Raw genomic sequence first — 22,144 nt, forward strand, 5'->3', positions numbered from 1 at the left:
TCTTCGTCTGCTGGATAACCGAACTAATCGTTGAAAAGATTTGTACTTATTAGAATGGCTGGACTATTATCCTGTGCCATAGTCTAAGCATAACCAGAGACGTATCTGGCATAACTGAGTTTTTGCTATTACCAGTCGATATTACATACAGTAGGCTAAGTTAACAGTTACATTTTTTTTTACAAAATTCAGTTTAAGTTAAAAGTGTAAGTTGGGCTAAACTCGGGCCACTTTAGCATGGTAGTACATAATACCACGGAATTAGATTATCTAAGTCCGTGATAATACCATGTACGGTCGATATATGGTTTAAGATTATACAGAGGACACGTACGCGTACGCAAGTTTATCTCAAAAGTGAGAGCTGCACTACACTTAATTTGAACTTCAAAGGGATGTAAATGTGTACATGAAGTGTTGCGCGGTACACTTCATATGTTTTATTACAATATTTGTAAAATGTGCGCCAAACTGTAACGAAGAAAACCCGAATCCCGACAATGTCCGACCACGGAATTAAATTAGATGTTATCTAAGTCCGTGGTCCGACCGACATTGGTCAAAACGTGCATGGTATGTGATTTCGTTTGTAAATATGTAGGTATATGTTGAGTTCTACCCAAGGACTCGGAATTTGGGTTAGAACCGGATACAAATAAATTAAAGTGTGCCATTACCATTGACACTGTCGTCGAAAATATAAGTTTCAAAAAATAAAACCCGTAAAAATCACAGGTTAATTGCAATGCATTTAACAGGATTATAGAAACCAAGTTGTTTGTAATTTGAATGTTTTAAATGTTTTGAATAGACATAAAAAAAAAGAAGCTTGGGTGGTACTCGGGACCTTTACATTAATTGCAAAGCGTACACTCTACGAATGCAGCCCTCCAGTAAAGTCCCATTTCTGGACAGCCAAGCACGTGTGTAAATTAAGTTGACATGGAAGTTGCCCTGAGTCAGAAAATACTCGTTTTGGTTATTTCTTCCTCTATATGAAGGGGAGTATATTTTAAGTAAACAAGTCTCTAAGCGAAATTCTTATTCACAAATATAACTGATGCAATGATACCCTTTACATTAATAAATCGGATTTCGGGAAAACGCAATAATAACTTGAAGATAACGCAAACGCAACACTAAATCATAGAAACAATTCTAGATAACATATACACAAACTATAAGGTCATATTTGGAAAGAGCAAAAAACAGATATTGGTATACCTCATAGTTAAATTTCTAGACAAGACCTTCGGGGCAGCCTTGTACAGTAACTCTTGTTACTCTAAATTCTGGAGATTTGAGACATTTTTCTAGATAGTAGTGAATACATGGATACTTCAGGAATGCATGTACAGGTAAGTTTTTTTCATTCATTTTATTATTCATTGCAATTTTGCGCCACTAAAATTCTGCATCCAAAAATTACTTTTCAGACAAAATCAACAACATTTTCGACAAGTAATTTCTGCAAATGTCATTATTGACATTGTTCTTGACATGGGTATACCAAGCAACTTCAATATTTTATTCATTTTGAGGGAAGTTATGAGCCCTTCACACACTATATCCGCTGACATGAGCTATATGTACCTTAATTATGTTTTTCCCCATTGTGATGCTGTTGATGAATCTTTTAGGTAAGAACCGAATCATTCAATGACTGAGGCGAGAAACAATACATAGGTAGTACTGTTAAAGACATTTAATTTTCAACCTATCGACCCTCTGAAATTCCTTACGCGAGAATGCAAGAACGCGAAAACACGACGGTTACAACGCGAGAACGCGAAAACGCGAAAACCGACGGCGAAGAAGAGAGATTGGTGTCGCTCTGTCACCATCGTATTCTCGCTTTGACAAAGTCGTATTTACTCAAGTCACGTTGTCAACCTACGGTCGAAAGAGCGAGATTACGCGATTTGTGATTTGGACCTAACCGCGGCCAAATTCGTTGTATCAATCTAAATAATAAAAACTATATACATTTCGATAATAACATGAAACGTTATAATAACCATTTACACTGGTAAAATACAATATCTAAAGTAAAATATCGCTTAACTATACAATACAAAATCAGATACTAATTTGTCTATTACCAGACTATACTTGCATTTCTTGAACACCGGTTCGTTAATTCAAACTACTTTTATAGGAGGTGTTCCTGTGACTTTAAGAACGTCCAATTTGTGGTGTATGCCTACAAGTACAGCGGACGTGAAAAATGATTGACCGTCCGATCCAAGAAGTTGTTGAAAATATACAAAACATCATAGGTGTCTAATTCATGTTTATTTTACATGTTGAGGTCATCCCGCCACTTTATCAGCTTTCCTTGCGAGGTAACTTCGCCTTGGCGCGCGAGACAAATGAGGTTTGGTACAAAGGAGGCCGTTCCTCCGACACCAGTCCTAGATGTCCTTGTTACCGAGGATGAAGAGTGCTAAGCAGTTCCAGGGACTACTGCAATCTCCGATTATTATTCGTCTGACATCAGTCGCTTGATTACAGAAATGATCTATGACCAGTCTGTCGTGAAGTCATGACCTCTCATCACAAATTATGCAAATAAATGTGGAGTTTGATAATTGGTATTTCTACATCATTTAACCAAACATTTTGTTGTTTGATTGGGTTTACGTCCGCTTCACTACCGAGTAGTTCGGTTATCGAGCAGACGAAACCACACATTAGTACCCGTTATCTTTACAATTTAAAATGATAAATGGAAATGCATAACAAACTTAGTGGTATGACGACGGAATACAGTTAAGGATACTTATCTCCTTGTCGAGAGCCTATCACAAATACTAGTTTTGTTGACACATAACCGTCTCTCACCTCCGTTATGATTCACTCAGTGGTCCCCGTCAGTGTGTTTGTATTGTTGGTTGTTATGCGGAACACATACATGCTTAGATATGGTATTTGCTCTCTTCGAAATGTTGAAAGAAGGTTGTATTAAAGTGTCACGTTTTGATGTCTTCTTTCAGCAGGCCAATACACAATGCCAGCGCCGAGCGCGACTTACATAATGTAGCTACTAAGCTCAAGACCTTGACATTTTTCTGGTGTTCAGAGACTGATGTCGAGGATAAGTAATAATTTATTGCTTTCTACTAAATGCACATATCTCTCTCGGCCACTGAAATCATGTATATAGAATTTTACACTTTACATAAGACTTAAGCATATCGCATATGACAATTGGCATTGCGTACAGGCCTCCGACGCTGCTGCCAAATTTAACGTCTGAACGGGCACAAAGGTCTATTCCAAATCGCTGGGTAAAAAACTAGTTTGCAAGTAAGGCAGTATTTCCCTCCTCAAATTCATGGGTTTGTTGTACTTGTATTGATAGGTGATGGCAAATTACTGAACTGTACGTCCATTGGATGGACAGCCTTGGACAGAAATCCCTCATTGTCGCGTCCTGATATGCCATCATGAGTAAAGATAATATTTGTATTACCGTTGTGTATGTTGTGTTTGTATACGCAGTCTGTAATAAATATAAGTCTAATACTCTCGTCCATATGTCATCACGAGTCAAACCCCCTTACTATCGTCCCACTAAATGTCGTTGTTTCATATAATGATCTTACTATCGTCCCACTAAATGTCATTGTTTTATATAATACTCTTATCATCGTCCCACTAGATGTCATTGTTTTATATAATACTCTTACCATCGTCCCACTAAATGTCATTGTTTTATATAATACTCTTATCATCGTCCCACTAGATGTCATTGTTTTATATAATACTCTTATCATCGTCCCACTAGATGTCATTGTTTTATATAATACTCTTATCATCGTCCCACTAGATGTCATTGTTTTATATAATACTCTTATCATCGTCCCACTAGATGTCATTGTTTTATATAATACTCTTATCATCGTCCCACTAGATGTCATTGTTTTATATAATACTCTTATCATCGTCCCACTAGATGTCATTGTTTTATATAATACTCTTATCATCGTCCCACTAGATGTCATTGTTTTATATAATACTCTTATCATCGTCCCACTAGATGTCATTGTTTTATATAATACTCTTATCATCGTCCCACTAGATGTCATTGTTTTATATAATACTCTTATCATCGTCCCACTAGATGTCATTGTTTTATATAATACTCTTATCATCGTCCCACTAGATGTCATTGTTTTATATAATACTCTTATCATCGTCCCACTAGATGTCATTGTTTTATATAATACTCTTATCATCGTCCCACTAGATGTCATTGTTTTATATAATACTCTTATCATCGTCCCACTAGATGTCATTGTTTTACATAATACTCTTATCATCGTCCCACTAGATGTCATTGTTTTATATAAATGTCCAATTTTGAATCTCCACAACTATCAATTATGGTTGACATCCATCTCATATTCCAGAGTAGATGCTCAAAGACCTGCGACCAAATGACACCTTTTTGTCCTAGCTACCCAATTTTGAATTGCCCCAATTTAAGGATGTCACCAGATAAGTTTGATGAATTTTGTTCATTAGTTCAGAAGAAGTCATTTGAAGAAATTTTTGACGGAAGGACAGACAATGGATGCTGGGATAAGGCATCTTTTAGAAAAATCTAGGAATCTGATAGGTTAACAAGAGGCCCAATGGGCCTGCATCGCTCACCTGGTATTAATCTCACACTTGTAATCTTTAAAGTGGACTAAAGTACAGCTACAGGCAGAATATCAGTATGACCTTGAATGTCAAACAATGACATTAGGTTGAAAGTGCGTCAAGGTCATTCATTTGAACAAATTTGGTAGCCCTGATTGCTACAGGCCAAATATCAGTACCCTGGGCCTTTTGGTTATGAGAAGAAGTTGTTTGAAGATTTTAAGGCATTTGACACCTGTGACTTTGAAAGTTGGTCAAGGTCATTCATTTGAACAAACTTGGTAGCCCTTCATCCCAGCATGCTACTGGCCAAATATCATCACCCTGGGCATTTTGGTTATTCAGAAGAAGTTGTTCAAAGGTTTTAAACATATTTGACCCCTGTGACCTTGAAAATGGATGAAGGTCATTTATTTGAACAATTTGGTAGCCCTTCATTCCAGCATGCTACTGGCCAAATATCATCACCTTAGGCCTCTTGGTCATTCAGAAGAAGTTGTTTAAATGTTTTAAACATATTTGACCCCTGTGACCTAGAATATAAGTCAATGTCATTTATTTGAACAAACCTGGTAGCACTTCAACCCAGCATGTTACTGGACAAATCTCATCACCCTAGGCCTATCGGTTATCCAAAAGTTGTTGAAAGGTTTTAAACATATTTGAACCCTGTGACCTTAAATATAAACCAAGGTCATTTATTTGAACAAATTTGGTAGCCCTTTATCCCAGCAAGTTACTGGCCAAATTAAGGCACCATAGGCCTCTTGGTTATTCAGAAGAAGTTGTTTAAAGGTTTTAAACATATTTGACCCCTGTGACCTTGAATATAAATCAAGGTTATTTATTTAAACAAACTTGGTAGCCTTTCATTCCAGCATGTTACCAGCCAAATTTAAGCACCCTAGGCCTATTGGTTAATCAGAAGAAGTTGTTTAAATGTTTTAAACATATTTGACCCCTGTGACCTTGAAAATGGATGAAGGTCATTTATTTGTACAAACTTGGTAGCCCTTCATCCCAGCATGCTTCTTTCCAAATATCATCACCCTAGGCCTATCGGTTATTCAGAAGAAGTTGTTGAAAGGTTTTAAACATATTTGACCCCTATGACCTTGAATATAAGTCAAGGTCATTTATTTGAACAAACTTGGTAGCCCTTAATCCCAGCATGCTGCTGGCCAAATATCATCACCCTAGGCCATTTGGTTACTGAGAAGAAGTTGTTTAAAGTAAAATGTTGACGCCGAACGGACGCCGGACGTGGCACCATGCCATAAGCTCACTTAAAAACTACAGTGTACCAAACCGATTCGTAAATCTCAGGGGGTATACAAAAATCTCAGGGGGTATACGGTCATGTCACGTGATTCTCAGCAGTAATACGGTGGAATCAAGTGATTGTATCTTGCGGCCGGGCAACAGGAGACAACTCGCATTCGTCGTCTGCTTCGATGTAATTTGTTAATAAATTTGTTGATTTGTTTAATTGTTATTTTTCTTTGTTGTTATTATAAAAGACTCAAAGGGGTAATAAGTTCGTTACACGGATTTTTGGCAGGGTATACGGGATGGTATGACCCTACATGATTTTGTATTTCCTCAGGCCTATCGGCCTCAGGAAATACGAAACCCTTTAGGGTCATACCATCCCATATACCCTGCCAGAAATCCATGTAACTAATAAACTCACCTTGGTAATTAAGACCTGGCACCAGGATCATGAAATAATTATGCATTTTACTTAGCCAATCACGTATGATGTCATTTGATATAACATTATTTGTGATTGGTTAAGTGAAAACTTAAGACAATTTTAGAGTTAAGATGTTTCATGTTCCTGGGGCCAGGTGTGCTAAAAACTGATTGCACAAAGAAAGCATATCCAATGCAATTTGATCATTTGTTTATTAAAAATTTATTTAGAATTAATAAAAAGTATGTTATGATGTATCATATTTCACTTCCTGAAGCACAGTTCATTGTATCAGAATCATATCAAATGGAAATTTGTATAACAACATTCTCATTTCCATTGTGCACAATATATTGTTGCCCATAGCCATTGTCGTGGTTGATACAATCATTTAGCATCTTACGATACAAGCAAGAGAACTGCAAATGGTACATAACCTGCCCACTAACATGGTTGTGAGAGACAAATTCCTGAGTCTTAAGTAATAGCAATCGGAGTCAAAGCAATTCAGACTTTGGTTCAAGAAATAAGGAGAAAGTTATATAAATCTAGCTGAAACATTTTTCATCATCATAATTAAGATTCTTTAACTGTGACCTCGACCTTGACATATGACCTTCACATTTGACTGATGTTCAAGAATTGATGTCAGGAATGGTTTTGCAAAATATTTCTGTCAAGATTCTGAAGCTATGACCGTGATCTTGAAAATATGACCTTGACTTTTAACTGGTCAGGATATGTCAGGAATACTTTTAAGACATTTCTTGAAATTTGGTTGAAAAATTTAGTCAGGAACTTGCAGACAAACTTTCATATTCCTATTATCATACAAATATTCTGTAGTGTGATCTTGAATTGCGCCTTTGAACTTCCACCGAGTCAGCAGAGGCTGACGCCAGGAATAATGTGTGATCATTCGCGAAATGTTGTTGACAACCTCAGTTAGGAACCTGCAGATTAGCCATATACAATTGTTTCATCATTATGTATAGATTCCATAACCTTGACCTTGAATATATGACCTTGACTTTCAACTAGGCTCCAGAGATTGATGTCAGGAATGCTTGTGTGAAGCTGATGGCAAGTTTAATGTTCACAGACTGATGGCCAGATGAATGGACGGACAGACAAACATACAGGATGATGCTGCTGATGCATATGCTCCGCCAAATGCAGGCATAATCAATACCATAATTTTACAATGCTGATTTCTTCCAATTTTTATAGGTTGTAATCATTGTCATGTCTCTGCCCTATATCATCAAGATAGATTCTGTTACAATTTGTTTGCGGTCAAATCGTAAATTGACTGGACAGAGTATCGTAATCCTGATCACTACCGACATTATCCAACAGCAGCCAATCGGCACTGAGAAAGTATCGTAATCCTGATCACTACCGACATTATCCAACAGCAGTCAATCGGCACTGAGATAGTATCGTAATCCTGATCACTACCGACATTATCCAACAGCAGTCAATCGGCACTGAGGTAACTTCTATGTCATACATCGCATTGTTTGTCATCCCATGTTCTGCCTATTGCCCCATCCTTTTCGATGTTCTGAAAAACAAAAGGCACAAGAGCTTTAACAGTCACATGAGTTGTAATATGTTTTTTGTTGTTGAGATGGGAAGTAAAAGTATTCCTGTGTGTAAAGTAAAATGTTATCAAACAGAAAAGAGGCACAGCCTGTTCAAGTCTTCTCCAGTTTATTATTTGTATAATGGTATTTTTTGTGGAATATGGAATTATAATATATACCTCTTTATCTAATGACACAAGAGAGAAAAATGTTATATCTTTAAACTTTCTTCACATTTGTGATCATGCAGTGTTACACTTTATCCCAGCTAGCCACTGGCTAAACAATGAATAAAAAACAAATAATTTATTTGATCAATTTTGATAGCCATATATCCCTATAAGGAACTTACCAAATATCAATTTCCCACGTCTTACAGTTCATTAGAAACAGAGGACCGCATGGTTAGGAACTTACTCAACAAGGCAACGTATTGCAAAGCAATCCATAGTCCCAAATGATTTCTGACCTATTTGTACTTGACACTCCGCCATCCCAAGATGTACTTGCATACAAAATCTGATTACTCTAGGTGAAATAGTGAAGAAAATATGCCCACTGACAAAACTTTTTTCAAAGGTTGATGTAAAAGGTCAAACCATAGGTCACAGTGACCTACTTTTTATACATGACATTCTGACATCTCAAGATGTACTTGCATACAAAATCTGGTTACTCAAGGTGAAATAGTATAGAAGATATGTCCCCGACACATTTTTGGGACAGAAAACCGATTGAAGGACAGACGGAGTGCAAACCTTTAGTCCCTAAAGTGAACCTTAACTAATAAAACATCAATTTTTAATCACCATGCCTATATATCTACACATTTTCATACAACTTAACTGCCATCCAATAATATCATATCAAGCTGAGTTTGAACAATTCCCTACCGAATATAACCATACATGCCAACAAGAGGCCCAGAGGGTCCATATTGCTCATATTTCAGCGACTATGGCAGCATTTTATCATTAAAAGCAACTTTACAAATATTTCCCCATTTTGTGTTCCATCTCTCTTGTCTTCATAGCAAATTTGGCTGAGATCTAAAAATATGTTCATGTTACTAGAGTTGGATCTAAGTTGTTTCTATGGGACCAAGGCGAATGATTTTCAATTCGTCATCAAGTAGTAGCAGAACTCACTTGCACAAATACTTATAACTAGGCTAAAGGTGAATTGTACTGTTATCTAATTTAATGATGACATTTTCAGTGATCCAATTCTTTGACCAGTCAGACAAATAGCCTGATTGTCTAGAGCTTGATGTACACAGGGCACACTGTATATGGTAATAGGATGGATATCTCAATCATTTCCATGATTTTAATAACCCAAGGAACTAGTCCTAGAACCAGTAGGACCCGGTGGAAATCATGACAGCTCGAGTGTAGTCATCTCTTCATGCTCAGCTATTTCATATATCAATGGTAATAGGTTTGAATCTCAACTATTCCATGTTATGACCCAGAAACAAAGTCCCTAGGGGTAGGGCCAAACCCTGGTATGACCCAGAAACAAAGTTCCTAGGGGTGGGGCCAGACCCTGGACTGATCAAGGTTATTTCCATCTCACAGTTCCAGATAAGAAGACACTTAAACAATATGGCCAATAAGACATGTTTTTTCCCCTCTCCTTCAGCCTCCTGGGGGTCAGTCCCTTCAATTGTTTACTTTTGAATCTCCACCACTTGAGAATGAGATTCTGACAAAATATGGTTGATATTCTTCTCTCAGTTCTAGATGGGAACTCACTTAAATTAATATGACCAAATATTACTCCTTTTTGGCCCAATTCCTCAGCCCCTCCAATCTCTCCATTTGTACAATTAGGAACCCCTTCCACCGATGGGTATTTCCAGTCTAATTTGGTAAAATTATATTCAATGGTTAAGAAGTCATATGAAGAATTGTTTACAGACAATTGGATGGTCATATAGCCAGTATGGCATAAGGCTAAGCTGACCCTGGTTCTTCTGCCTGGGTGAACTCAAAACATTGACAGATGGCGCTGTAAGATTCATACAACTTTTTGCTGTACAAATGTCAACCCACCAGTACCTACCAAAGCTACCTATTATACTGTACAAATGTCAACCCACCAGTACCTACCAAAGCTACCTGTTATACTGTACAAATGTCAACCCACCAATACCTAACGAAGCTACCTTTTATATTGTATAAACGCAACTCATCAGTACCTAACGAAGCTACCTGTTATATTGTATAAATGTCAACCCATCAGTGCCTACCTAATTAGTTACCTGTTATACTGTATAAATGTCAACCCATCAGTGCCTACCTAATTAGTTACCTGTTATACTGTATAAATGTCAACCCCTGGTACATCCCAAAGTAACATGTTTTATATTATCAATATAGAATATTACCACTACCTACCATCTTTCCATTCATCCCAGTTCCGAGCTTTCTGTAGTTCTTCAGGATCGTCTGTTTCAATCTTGTTTTCCTTCTCCTCAGCCTCTTTCTCCCTGTCCTCATTGTCTTTATCGGGGCCTGCCGCTATGTTCTGCATGCTATCTCTGCAGGTCACATAAGTATGAATATGAATACTTTTGTTTTGTCAAGAATAGGCTAAGAGAATATTTGAGTTCCATGAAGAATAGGCTAAGAGAATATTTGAGTTCCATGAAGAATAGGCTAAGAGAATATTTGAGATATTTTGTACGGTCTATTAAAACATATTACTCATATCTGCTGTCCATCAAGGACACGGGTACGTCTACATAACAGTAAATGTTCTAGATTTCACACAGATTGCCTTGTTCAATGTGCTTATTTATTTTCACTAGCCAAAAATGCAATTTAATATCCTAACTGATTATTAGCCAACAGCTATAAAACTAAATGAAAATAGAAATGGTGAGCAACACCACCACTGAATTCGGTACAAAATGGGTCTCCACCCCTGGTTGTTACTAGCTGTAAAACTAGTTCAATCTGAACTTAAACTTATAATTACGGTGGCTACCTGGTAAAAACAATGATGGTTGTCATTTTTCAAAATACAACAATGTATTACAGTATCCACAATATAAAGCCACAATTTTAACTTCGTGCAAACTCCTTAAACCTGGAAATGACGTATGTTGAACCATACATATGATAAATATTTACCAATTTGGCATTGCCCGTAAGTGTGTGTATGGTTATAAGGCCTTGGGGTTATCACACTAGGATGTGAAAATCACCACCTAAACCTGACTTATCCTTGAATGACCACAGCTGGTAATAGGATGTAAAACACAGACAACCAACCAACCCAGAGCTCTGCACTGCACCCAACCCTAGCGGTGGAAAGATCAAGCCAGTCCCAGTAACATGAGTGTGTAATCTCTTCATGCCCTGCAAGAAGTTACCGGTATATCATCATCAATGGTTTTGATGTTATATTCTAACCAGGGACCTCCCCAATGGCAGGTCAGTACCCTTCGGCAAATCTTGGTAGCGTAAGTATATTTATCTCATCATACAAATACATGTATGGTCAAAGGTTGCAGATTTTTTTTGAGATTTGAATATTTCATAGTTGAAAAACACATACCTGTATACATAATTATGTCAAAGAGATTTATGAATGTAAATATAGATGAAATGATGAGGCCCTGGGTTGGACCCCACGAACAGTAAAACTTTCCCCAACACCGGAGGACTTTCAATCACCATACCCCTTTCATTTATAATTTCTACAACAGTAACAAACATTTAATATTTAATATACGAATTATTATCTATATGATAAAGGTGTTGATTTTACCATGATGTTATTATAAACAGCTATGGTCATTTGAGATGTGTTTCCATGTGTGCTTGAGGTGGTATGTTGGGGTATATGTCTTCCAAGAGGGCAGATCTGATGCCAATTTTAGAATGCTACCCCACAAAAATACCGTGCTGAAAGCACCAAACACAGTATTCCACCAATTGAAATTACACTGCCAATAGGTAAGCCAGTCCATACTGCGACCCATTAAAAGCCGAATATCAAGCAGAGAGTGGTAACTACCATTTACAGAACTTTGGTTTGTCTCAATCAGGGGACAGAACCCATAACCTTCCTTGCTAGGGCAAACACTAAACACCAAGACCAAACATTTTATGTGACTTTGTCACACATAAACATTTCACTCGATGCGGTTTATGAACCTGTAAACAATCTTTACTTACCTTCTTGAAGAACATGTTTCTAAAGAGATAAAATGTTGATTGAAGAAGGACAAATAGAAGCCCGATATTTAGTATCTTACTTAAGATTCCAGTGTACACAGGTGATGTGTTGAACCCTTATTCCAATGTTGTGCCTCGACTTACACTTACCCTGCTCCGGGCGGCTGAAATGTACCATCCTTGAGCTTCTGTTCATAAAATTCCTCAATGGTGACAGTTGGAATGCTGGGATATCCTAGTCCAAACACCTGCTTCTGTATCATGTCCTTGGTGATGATAAACGGACGTATGGCCTGAAAAATCAACACATTTATTAATGGTTGCTACAGGACAAACATTGATCAATGCTCATCTGCTACTTGATGAGTAAAAAGTGTAACAACTAGACTTTATAAAGAGTGTACAATATACATCAAAGGTTACATTCCTAGGCCACCTTTTGATTTAACTAGTTGTCAAGTTCATAACAATACTGTATTTAAAGGTTTTCAGGTAAATAAACCTGGCGATCCCCCCTGACCTACCACCTATCAGTAACACCAGTGACACACGATACATGTACTGAGTAGTACCAAAATAAAACTGGTGATGCCCCCTGACCTACCTCCTATCAGTAACACCAGTGAAACACGGTACATGTACTGAGTAGTACCACAACAAAACTGGCGATTCCCCCTGACCTACCCCCTATCAGTAACACCAGTGATACACGAGACATGGACTGAGTAGTACCACAATAAAACTGGTGATTCCCCCTGACCTCCCACCTATCAGTAACACCAGTGATACAGGGTACATGTACTGAGTAGTACCACAATAATCCTGGCGATCCCCCCTGACCTACCACCTATCGGTAACACCAGTGATACACGATACATGTACTGAGTAGTACCACAATAATCCTGGCGATCCCCCCTGACCTACCACCTATCGGTAACACCAGTGATACACGATACATGTGCTGAGTAGTACCACAATAAAACTGGTGATTCCCCCTGACCTCCCACCTATCAGTAACACCAGTGATACAGGGTACATGTACTGAGTAGTACCACAATAAGACTGGCGATTCCCCCTGACCTACCACCTATCAGTAACACCCGTGATACACGATACATGTACTGAGTAGCACCACAATAAAACTGGCGATTCCCCCTGCCCTACCACCTATCAGTAACACCAGTGACACACGATACATGTACTGAGTAGTACCACAATAAGACTGGCGATTCCCCCTGACCTACCACCTATCAGTCACACCAGTGATACACGGTACATGTACTGGGTAGTACCACAATAAGCCTGGCGATCCCCCCTGCCCTACCCCCTATCAGTAACACCAGTGATACACGGTACATGTACTGAGTAGTACCACAACAAAACTGGCGATTCCCCCTGACCTACCACCTATCAGTAACACCAGGGATACACGATACATGTACTGAGTAGTACCACAATAAAACTAGCGATTCCCCCTGACCTACCACCTATCAGTAACACCCGTGATACACGATACATGTACTGAGTAGCACCACAATAAAACTGGCGATTCCCCCTGACCTACCCCCTATCAGTAACACCAGTGATACACGAGACATGGACTGAGTAGTACCACAATAAAACTGGTGATTCCTCCTGACCTACCACCTATCAGTAACACCAGCGATACGCAATACATGTACTGAGTAGTACCACAATAATCCTGGCGATCCCCCCTGACCTACCACCTATCAGTAACACCAGTGATACACGATTTATAAATAAAATATCCATGCAATGAAAGTTAATTCTAATGACATTCTATACCGGTTTGTATATGTTAACTGTCCTTGGTACAGGGATGCTTCATACCAAATCTAGTTAAAAAGAGTAGCTATAATACCTCCGGGGACACACAGTGTGAATAATGTCTAACACACAGATATGTCTTTAGTTCAACACATTGATATTCATACATGTACTTATAAGTCCTTTAATAGACCAATGCTGTAGTATTAGTACTTATAAGTCCTTTAATAGACCACTGGTGTAGTATTAGTACTTATAAGTCCTTTAATAGACAACTGCTGTAGTATTAGTACTTATAAGTCCTTTAGATCAGTAACACCAGTGATACACGATACATGTACTGAGTAGTACCACAATAAGCCTGGCGATCCCCCCTGACCTACCACCTATCAGTAACACCAGTGATACACGATACATGTACTGAGTAGTACCACAATAAGCCTGGCGATCCCCCCTGACCTACCACCTATCAGTAACACCAGTGATACACGATACATGTACTGAGTAGTACCACAATAAGCCTGGCGATCCCCCCTGACCTACCACCTATCAGTAACACCAGTGATACACGATACATGTACTGAGTAGTACCACAATAAGCCTGGCGATCCCCCCTGACCTACCACCTATCAGTAACACCAGTGATACACGATTTATAAATAAAATATCCATGCAATGAAAGTTAATTCTAATGACATTCTATACCGGTTTGTATATGTTAACTGTCCTTGGTACAGGGATGCTTCATACCAAATCTAGTTAAAAAGAGTAGCTATAATACCTCCGGGGACACACAGTGTGAATAATGTCTAACCCACAGATATTTCATTAGTTCAACACATTGATATTCATACATGTACTTATAAGTCCTTTAATAGACCAATGCTGTAGTATTAGTACTTATAAGTCTTTTAATAGACCACTGCTGTAGTATTAGTTCTTATAAGTGCTTTAGTGACAGATCACTGCTGTAGTATTAGTCCTTATAAGTCCTTTAGTAACAGACCACTGCTGTAGTATTAGTACTTATAAGTCCTTTAGTTGTAGACCACTGCTGTAGTATTAGTACTTATAAGTGATTTAGTGACAGATCACTGCTGTAGTATTAGTCCTTATAAGTCCTTTAGTGATAAACCACTGCTGTAGTATTAGTACTTATAATTCCTTTAATAGACCACTGCTGTAGTATTAGTACTTATTAGTGCTTCAGTAACAGACCACTGCTGTAGTATTAGTACTTATAATTCCTTTAATAGACCACTGCTGTAGTATTAGTACTTATAATTCCTTTAGTGACAGACCACTGCTAGTATTAGTACTTATAAGTCCTTTAGTGACAGGCCACTGCTGTAGTATTAGTACTTATAAGTGCTGTAGTGACAGACCACTGCTGTAGTATTAGTACTCATAAGTCCTTTAGTGACAGACTACTGCTGTAGTATTAGTACTTATAAGTCCTTTAGGGACAGACCACTGCTGTAGTATTAGTACTTATAATTCCTTTAGTGACAGACCACTGCTGTAGTATTAGTACTTATAAGCCCTTTAGTGATAGACCACTGCTGTAGTATGAGTACTTATAAGTGCTTTAGTGACAGACCACTGCTGTAGTAATAGTACTTATAAGTCCTTTAGTGACAGACTACTGCTGTAGTATTAGTACTCATAAGTCCTTTAGTGACAGACTACTGCTGTAGTATTAGTACTTATAAGTCCTTTAGTTGTAGACCACTGCTGTAGTATTAGTACTTATAATTCCTTTAATAGACCACTGCTGTAGTATTAGTACTTATAAGCCCTTTAGTGATAGACCACTGCTGTAGTATGAGTACTTATAAGTGCTTTAGTGACAGACCACTGCTGTAGTATTAGATATTCATACATGTACTTATAAGTCCTTTAATAGACCAATGCTGTAGTATTAGTACTTATAAGCCCTTTAGTGATAGACCACTGCTGTAGTATTTGTACTTATAAGTCCCTTAGTGACAGACCACTGCTGTAGTATCAGTACTTATAAGTCCTTTAGTGACAGACCACTGCTAGTATTAGTACTTATAAGTCCTTTAGTGATAAACCACTGCTGTAGTATTAGTACTTATGTAGTATAAGTACTTATAAGTCCTTTAGTGACATACCACTGCTGTAGTATTAGTACTTATAAGCCCTTTAGTGATAGACCACTGCTGTAGTATGAGTACTTATAAGTGCTTTAGTGACAGACCACTGATGTAGTATTAGTACTTATAAGTCCTTTAGTAACAGACAACTGCTGTAGTATTAGTACTTATAAGTGCTGTAGTGACAGACCACTGCTGTAGTATTAGTCCTTATAAGTCCTTTAGTGATAAACCACTGCTGTAGTATTAGTACTTATAAGCCCTTTAGTGATAGACCACTGCTGTAGTATTAGTACTTATAAGTGCTTTAGTGACAGATCACTGCTGTAGTATTAGTACTTATAAGTCCTTTAGTAACAGACCACTGCTGTAGTATTAGTACTTATAAGTCCTTTAGTGACAGATCACTGCTGTAGTATTAGTACTTATAAGTCCTTTAGTGATAGACCACTGCTGTAGTATTAGTACTTATAAGTCCTTTAGTGATAAACCACTGCTGTAGTATTAGTACTTATAAGTCCTTTAGTGACAGACCATTGCTGTAGTATTAGTACTTATAAGTGCTTTAGTGACAGACCACTGCTGTAGTAAACAAGTGTTATTGTAATTAACATACTGCTGGCTTCTTTTTCTGGTATTCCTCCTTCCTCTCCTGTACATCACCCTGAGCACCTTCTCGAAGTTCTAACATCTGAATTTCAACTGAAAATAAACCAAGTTATTTATTCATACACATTACAAGAAAGGTGATGAAAAGATGTCTTTATGGAAGTGCATTTTGGCCTTAAAGACCTATCTATAGCTACCCTTAGTCTATAGCGTACACCTGTCTATAGCATACACCTGTCTATAACTACCACCTGTCTATAGCTACCACCTGTCTATAGCTACCACCAGTCTGTAACTAGTCAAACTGGTCTTATAGACCACCTATCTATAGCTACCCTTAGTCTATAGCGTACACCTGTCTATAGCTACCACCAGTCTCTAACTAGTCAAACCAAACTCGCCTTATAGACAGACCACCTGTCTATAGCTACCATTAGTCTATAGCTAACACCTGTCTTTAACTACCATTAGTCTGTAACTAGTCAAACTGGCCTTATAGACAGACCACCTGTCTTTAGCTAACACTAGTATGTAACTAGTCAAACTGGCCTTATAGACCACCTATCTAAAGCTAACACCTGTCTATAGCTATAACTACCACCAGCCTGTAACTAGTCAAACTGGCCTTATAGACCACCTATCTATAGCTAGCATTAGTCTATAGTTAACACCTGTATATAGCTACCACCAGTATATATAACTACCACCTGTCTACGGCTAACACCTGTCTATAACTACCACTAGTCTGTTACTAGTCAAACTGGCCTTATAGACAGACCACCTGTCTATAGCTACCATTAGTCTATAGCTAACACCTGTCTATAACTATCACCAGTACATATAACACCTGTCTATAGCTAGCACCTAAAACAATTCTAAGGGAGTGGATGTGTCGCTTGCGCAGGCAACTCTAATTAGATTATGAAGATGGGATCTATTTATATTAGCAGTGACTACGATCAACCCAAGGGATGTCGAGTTATCGCACGGAAACCTTGTTTCAGACGACGCAACCAATATGGACGCAGACTTTGACATAATAATACCCGGTACCTTTATGTCGCCTCTCGTTGCAGGCAACACAAAAATCAAGACAGTGTTTTTCAAATCCTTCCAGTAGAACAAAAGTTATTGAGCATCGAAATCTGGACAAAGTTTTGAAGAAATTTAAGAAAATTGCACACACCCTTATGCCAATAAACACTCGTACCAAGTTCCGTTAAAATCCACCGCATAGTTTCAAAATACGTGTCGGACAAGACTTTGGCAGAAGAATTATGAATTAAAACATTTGGGGTCTTAATAATTAGTGCTAATTGTAATGGGGACCATAACAGAATTCTCCCAAATGACCCCACAAATTCAGAATCCCATACCACGTCAACAAACAAATTAACCAGTTTAATTTGTCCAACTTGTATCTTGGAAAGTCTTCATTTTTCATACAAAGCAATCCCAAGCAAGCACTTCTAGTAAGGAAGCACAGCATGAAGTTTGAGTTCAATCAACTCTAAGGAACTCAAGTTATCACACAGAAAAAGATTTTCTACTTATAGTTACGATGACCTTGACCTTTGACCTTCGGACCTGAAAACCAATCCCAAGCAACCACTATCGGTAAGAAAACACTGTGTGAAGTCTGAGTTCAATCGACCTAAAGAAACTCAAGTTATCACAGGAAACAGATTTTCTATTTATAGTAATGGTGACCTTGACCTTTGAACTTCAGACCAGAAAAGCAATTTCAAGCAAGCACTATTAGCAAGGAAGCACTGTATGAAGTCTGAGTTCAGTCAACCCAAGGGAACTCCAGTAATCGCACGAAAACCTGTTTTCTATTTAAAGTAATTGTGACCTTGACCTTTGACTTTCGGACCTGAAAAGCAATCCCAAGCAAGCAGTTTAAGTAAGGAAGCACTGTATGAAGTCTGAGTTCAGTCAACCCAAGGGAACTCCAGTAATCGCATGGAAACATTTTTTCTATTTATAGTAATGGTGGCCTTGACCTTGGACCTTCAGACCCTAAAAAGCAATCCCAAGCAAGCACTATTGGTAAGAGAGCACTGTATGAAGTCTGAGCTTGATAGACCTAAAGAAACTCAAGTTATCGCACGGAAACAGATTTTCTATTGAAGGTAACAGTGACCTTGACCTTTGACCTTTGGACCTGAAAAACAATCCCAAGCAAGCACTTTTAGTAAGAAAGCACTGTATGAAGTCTGAGTTCAGTCAACCCAAGGGAACTCAACTTATCGAACGGAAACCTTGTTTTGGACAACGCAACTGAAGACGACAACGGTGATGCCGACAAAGTAATACCTATATGAGCGGATAAATTTTGTCTACTCACAGTTAATGCCTGACAGCTCCTCAGAGGCAATGTTCACCCATTTCTTCAATAAGGTTACGTAGTATTCTCTCTGGAGTAAACAAAGGATAAAAAAGGATACAAATCGGACTAAAATAATTAATGCATTACAATTATCATCCATGATGTTTGTATTCTCTGAGCTGCCATCTGGAAAAAACTTTCATCGAAAATATCCTTATTGTCAACAATCTGGTGTTGAGGAGTTTGCATTATTCTATATTCCCTCCCACTGTTTACTGAAATAGCTAAAATGCTAAATGATATTTCATTGAAAGAAGTGGAAGAAATTACTACCATTCAAGGGGAGTAACTCTTGAACTTCCTCATAACTCTACCATCAATATCACAAGGTATATTTTTAAAGAGTGCAGTTTATTATTATTACAACAATTATTTAAAACCATTTCTTAATATTATATTTTCTTAGAAGTGTTGTATGAATACAAAATTAAGTTGTTTATATGTTTTTTTAATATTTTTCAGGAATTTTACACAATAGTATAATTTTTTTATAGATATCAAAAATAATAACAATACATATTTCATTTTTTTTGATAAATATGTGCGAAGACAGCTATGAACATAAAAATTCAATCATGAAAGCTCAGAATTGGATGAAAACTGATTAACAGATCCACCCCTCGGGTTTGCCTGACAACATTATAAAATTTCAGAATAAGGGTTCATCACATTATCCTTCTTTTTCCAGTCATGCTTGCCTGACAGAATTTTCCTTTTTCTATATAAACAAACAGTATTTAATGTTTTAGAAGATGCTGTTTTTTTGAGATTCAACGGTACAGTTACATTTGTTATTAACTTCACATTAGTGTCTGTGGGTATAATGCCGCTGAGCTTATAGTCAAGTGGATGATTTTTTTTTACTTTATTTTTTCATATATCTTTACTTTCCAAAAAATTGCTTAACATTTATGACTTCCATGGATTTGTTACGTTTTTTGGAAAATAATATTATTAAATGCCTCTGGGTCAAATCAGAGTAAAATATCCAAAGTAAGTACCCCAAGGTAACTGGCAGGATACTTCTGTAACCATGATACCTGGTAACCAAGTACTGACCTTGACCTCTTCGTCCACATGTTCTTTGTCAATGTACAGTTTAAGGTCTGCCAGTTTGGCCTCCAGCTCCTTCTGTTCCTTGAACATCTGTATCTTACTCTCTCTTTCACTAATCATCTTCATCATACCCGGGGGACTGAAAACAATCAAGATCGGGTGGAAAATTAATTACCTCACAAATCTTGGTTTTACTTAAAGTTTTCCTATTTGCACTGTGATATTTGAAAACCTGCTGCAGCAACGTTGATCCCACAGAGCTGGGTCACAAGCCAAACCAAGATTACCTGATCCAGCCTGTACTGTAGAACAAATATCATCTGACTTATTAGAAATCTGGTATATTGTTTGGTAGGTTGTACAGGGTTTAACATCCCATCAACAGCTAAGGTCATTTCAGGACTTTAGACCTGTAATCAAAGCACTTTAATTTCTTTTCATTTTTCCTTAAATTTGTCAAAACATTAAAACCCTTGATTTTGCAATTTGATGATGTGATAATTAACGACACTTTAATTGGTAGTGGCCTTTAAAGAGGAAAATAAGGATCATCTAAGATATCCTGAAATATGACTTGGGGCAATAAAACGACATTTTGGTAATTAAACTTAATTAATTTCCAATCCTCTTAAACTTCAGGAAGTAAGACAAATAATAAATTTGAAAGTGTAAACATGTACTTTTAAATGCAGTTACAAGGTAAATACAAGAGGCGTATGGGTTGAACGGTAACAATTATAAACTATGACATATAGATACATGCCGAACATAATATAAATCTTCATTTATATACATTCATTAAAGTTGTAATTGGTTGAACTAAAATGTTTATCATTTTTCATTAACCAAACTGACAAAAGGGATCTTTCTCTGCTTTGATGTCTCATATGTACCTGTTCAGGGATGAAAAGTGTATTGAAACTGAATCTACCAGTGGTCAATTTACTTTTGATTAATTTCCATGAACATGTTAAGTATATAGACATACACTACCAGGTAGGGCCTAGCTTGAGACTTCAAAAACCTAGTCCGAGACTACAAGGGTCTAGGCTGAGACTACAAGGGCCTAGGCTGAGACTACAAGAATCTAGTCCGAGACTACAAGGGCCTCGGCTGAGACTACAAGGGCCTAGGCTGAGACTACAAGGGTCTAGGCTGAGACTACAAGGCCCTAGGCTGATACTACAAGGGCCTAGGCTGAGACTACAAGGGTCTAGGCTGAGACTACAAGGGTCTAGCCTGAGACTACAAGGGCCAAGGCTGAGACTACAAGGGCTTTGCCTGAGACTACAAGGGCCTAGGCTGAGACTACAAGGGCCAAGGCTGAGACTACAAGGGCCTAGCCTGAGACTACAAAGGTCTAGCCTGATACTTCCAGGGCTTTGCCTGAGACTACAAGAGCTTAGGCTGAGACTACACAAGGGTCTAGGCTGAGACTACAAGGGTCTAGCCTGAGATTACAAGGGCCTAGGCTGAGACTACAAGGGCCTAGGCTGAGACTACAAGGGTCTAGGCTGAGACTACAAGGGTCTAGCCTGAGACTACAAGGGCCAAGGCTGAGACTACAAGGGCCTAGCCTGAGACTACAAGGGTCTAGCCTGATACTTCCAGGGCTTTTCCTGAGACTACAAGGGCTTAGGCTGAGACTACACAAGGGTCTAGGCTGAGACAACAAGGGTCTAGCCTGAGATTACAAGGGTCTAGCCTGAGACTACAAGGGTCTAGCTTGAGACTTCCAGGGCCTTGCCTGAGACTACAAGGGCCTAGGCTGAGACTACAAGGGCCTAGCCTGAGACTAAGCTGAGACTACAAGGGTCTAGGCCGAGACTACAAGGGTCTAGCCTGAGACTTCCAGGGCCTTGCCTGAGAATACAAGGGCCTAGGTTGAGACTACAAGGGTCTAGGCTGAGATTACAAGGGTCTAGGCTGAGACTACAAGGGTCTAGCCCGAGACTACAAGGGCCTTGCCTGAGACTACAACGGCCTAGCCTGAGACTACAAGGGCCTAGTCTAAGACTACAATGGCATATCCTGAGCAAACAATAATATGAGTG

At 38.2% G+C, this 22,144-nt stretch overlaps 1 protein-coding gene across 1 annotated transcript in view; it reads right to left on the minus strand.

The window, feature by feature from the left end:
* Positions 1–6,541: 6,541 nt before the first annotated feature.
* The window catches only part of LOC110460319 (immunoglobulin-binding protein 1-like), a 28,457-nt gene continuing 12,854 nt past the window's right edge, over positions 6,542–22,144 (minus strand). The window contains exons 5-10 of the mRNA XM_021513159.1: positions 20,094–20,229; positions 18,993–19,062; positions 16,650–16,735; positions 12,276–12,418; positions 10,338–10,480; positions 6,542–7,913 (exon numbers count right to left, since the gene is read on the minus strand). Of these exons, the coding sequence (XP_021368834.1) occupies positions 7,873–7,913; positions 10,338–10,480; positions 12,276–12,418; positions 16,650–16,735; positions 18,993–19,062; positions 20,094–20,229 (619 nt within the window). The 3' untranslated portion in view covers positions 6,542–7,872. The remainder of the gene's footprint in view (positions 7,914–10,337; positions 10,481–12,275; positions 12,419–16,649; positions 16,736–18,992; positions 19,063–20,093; positions 20,230–22,144) is intronic.

Source organism: Mizuhopecten yessoensis, unplaced genomic scaffold (genome assembly GCF_002113885.1).
Source record: "Mizuhopecten yessoensis strain PY_sf001 unplaced genomic scaffold, ASM211388v2 scaffold10359, whole genome shotgun sequence".
NCBI classification, from domain to species: Eukaryota; Metazoa; Mollusca; class Bivalvia; order Pectinida; family Pectinidae; genus Mizuhopecten; species Mizuhopecten yessoensis.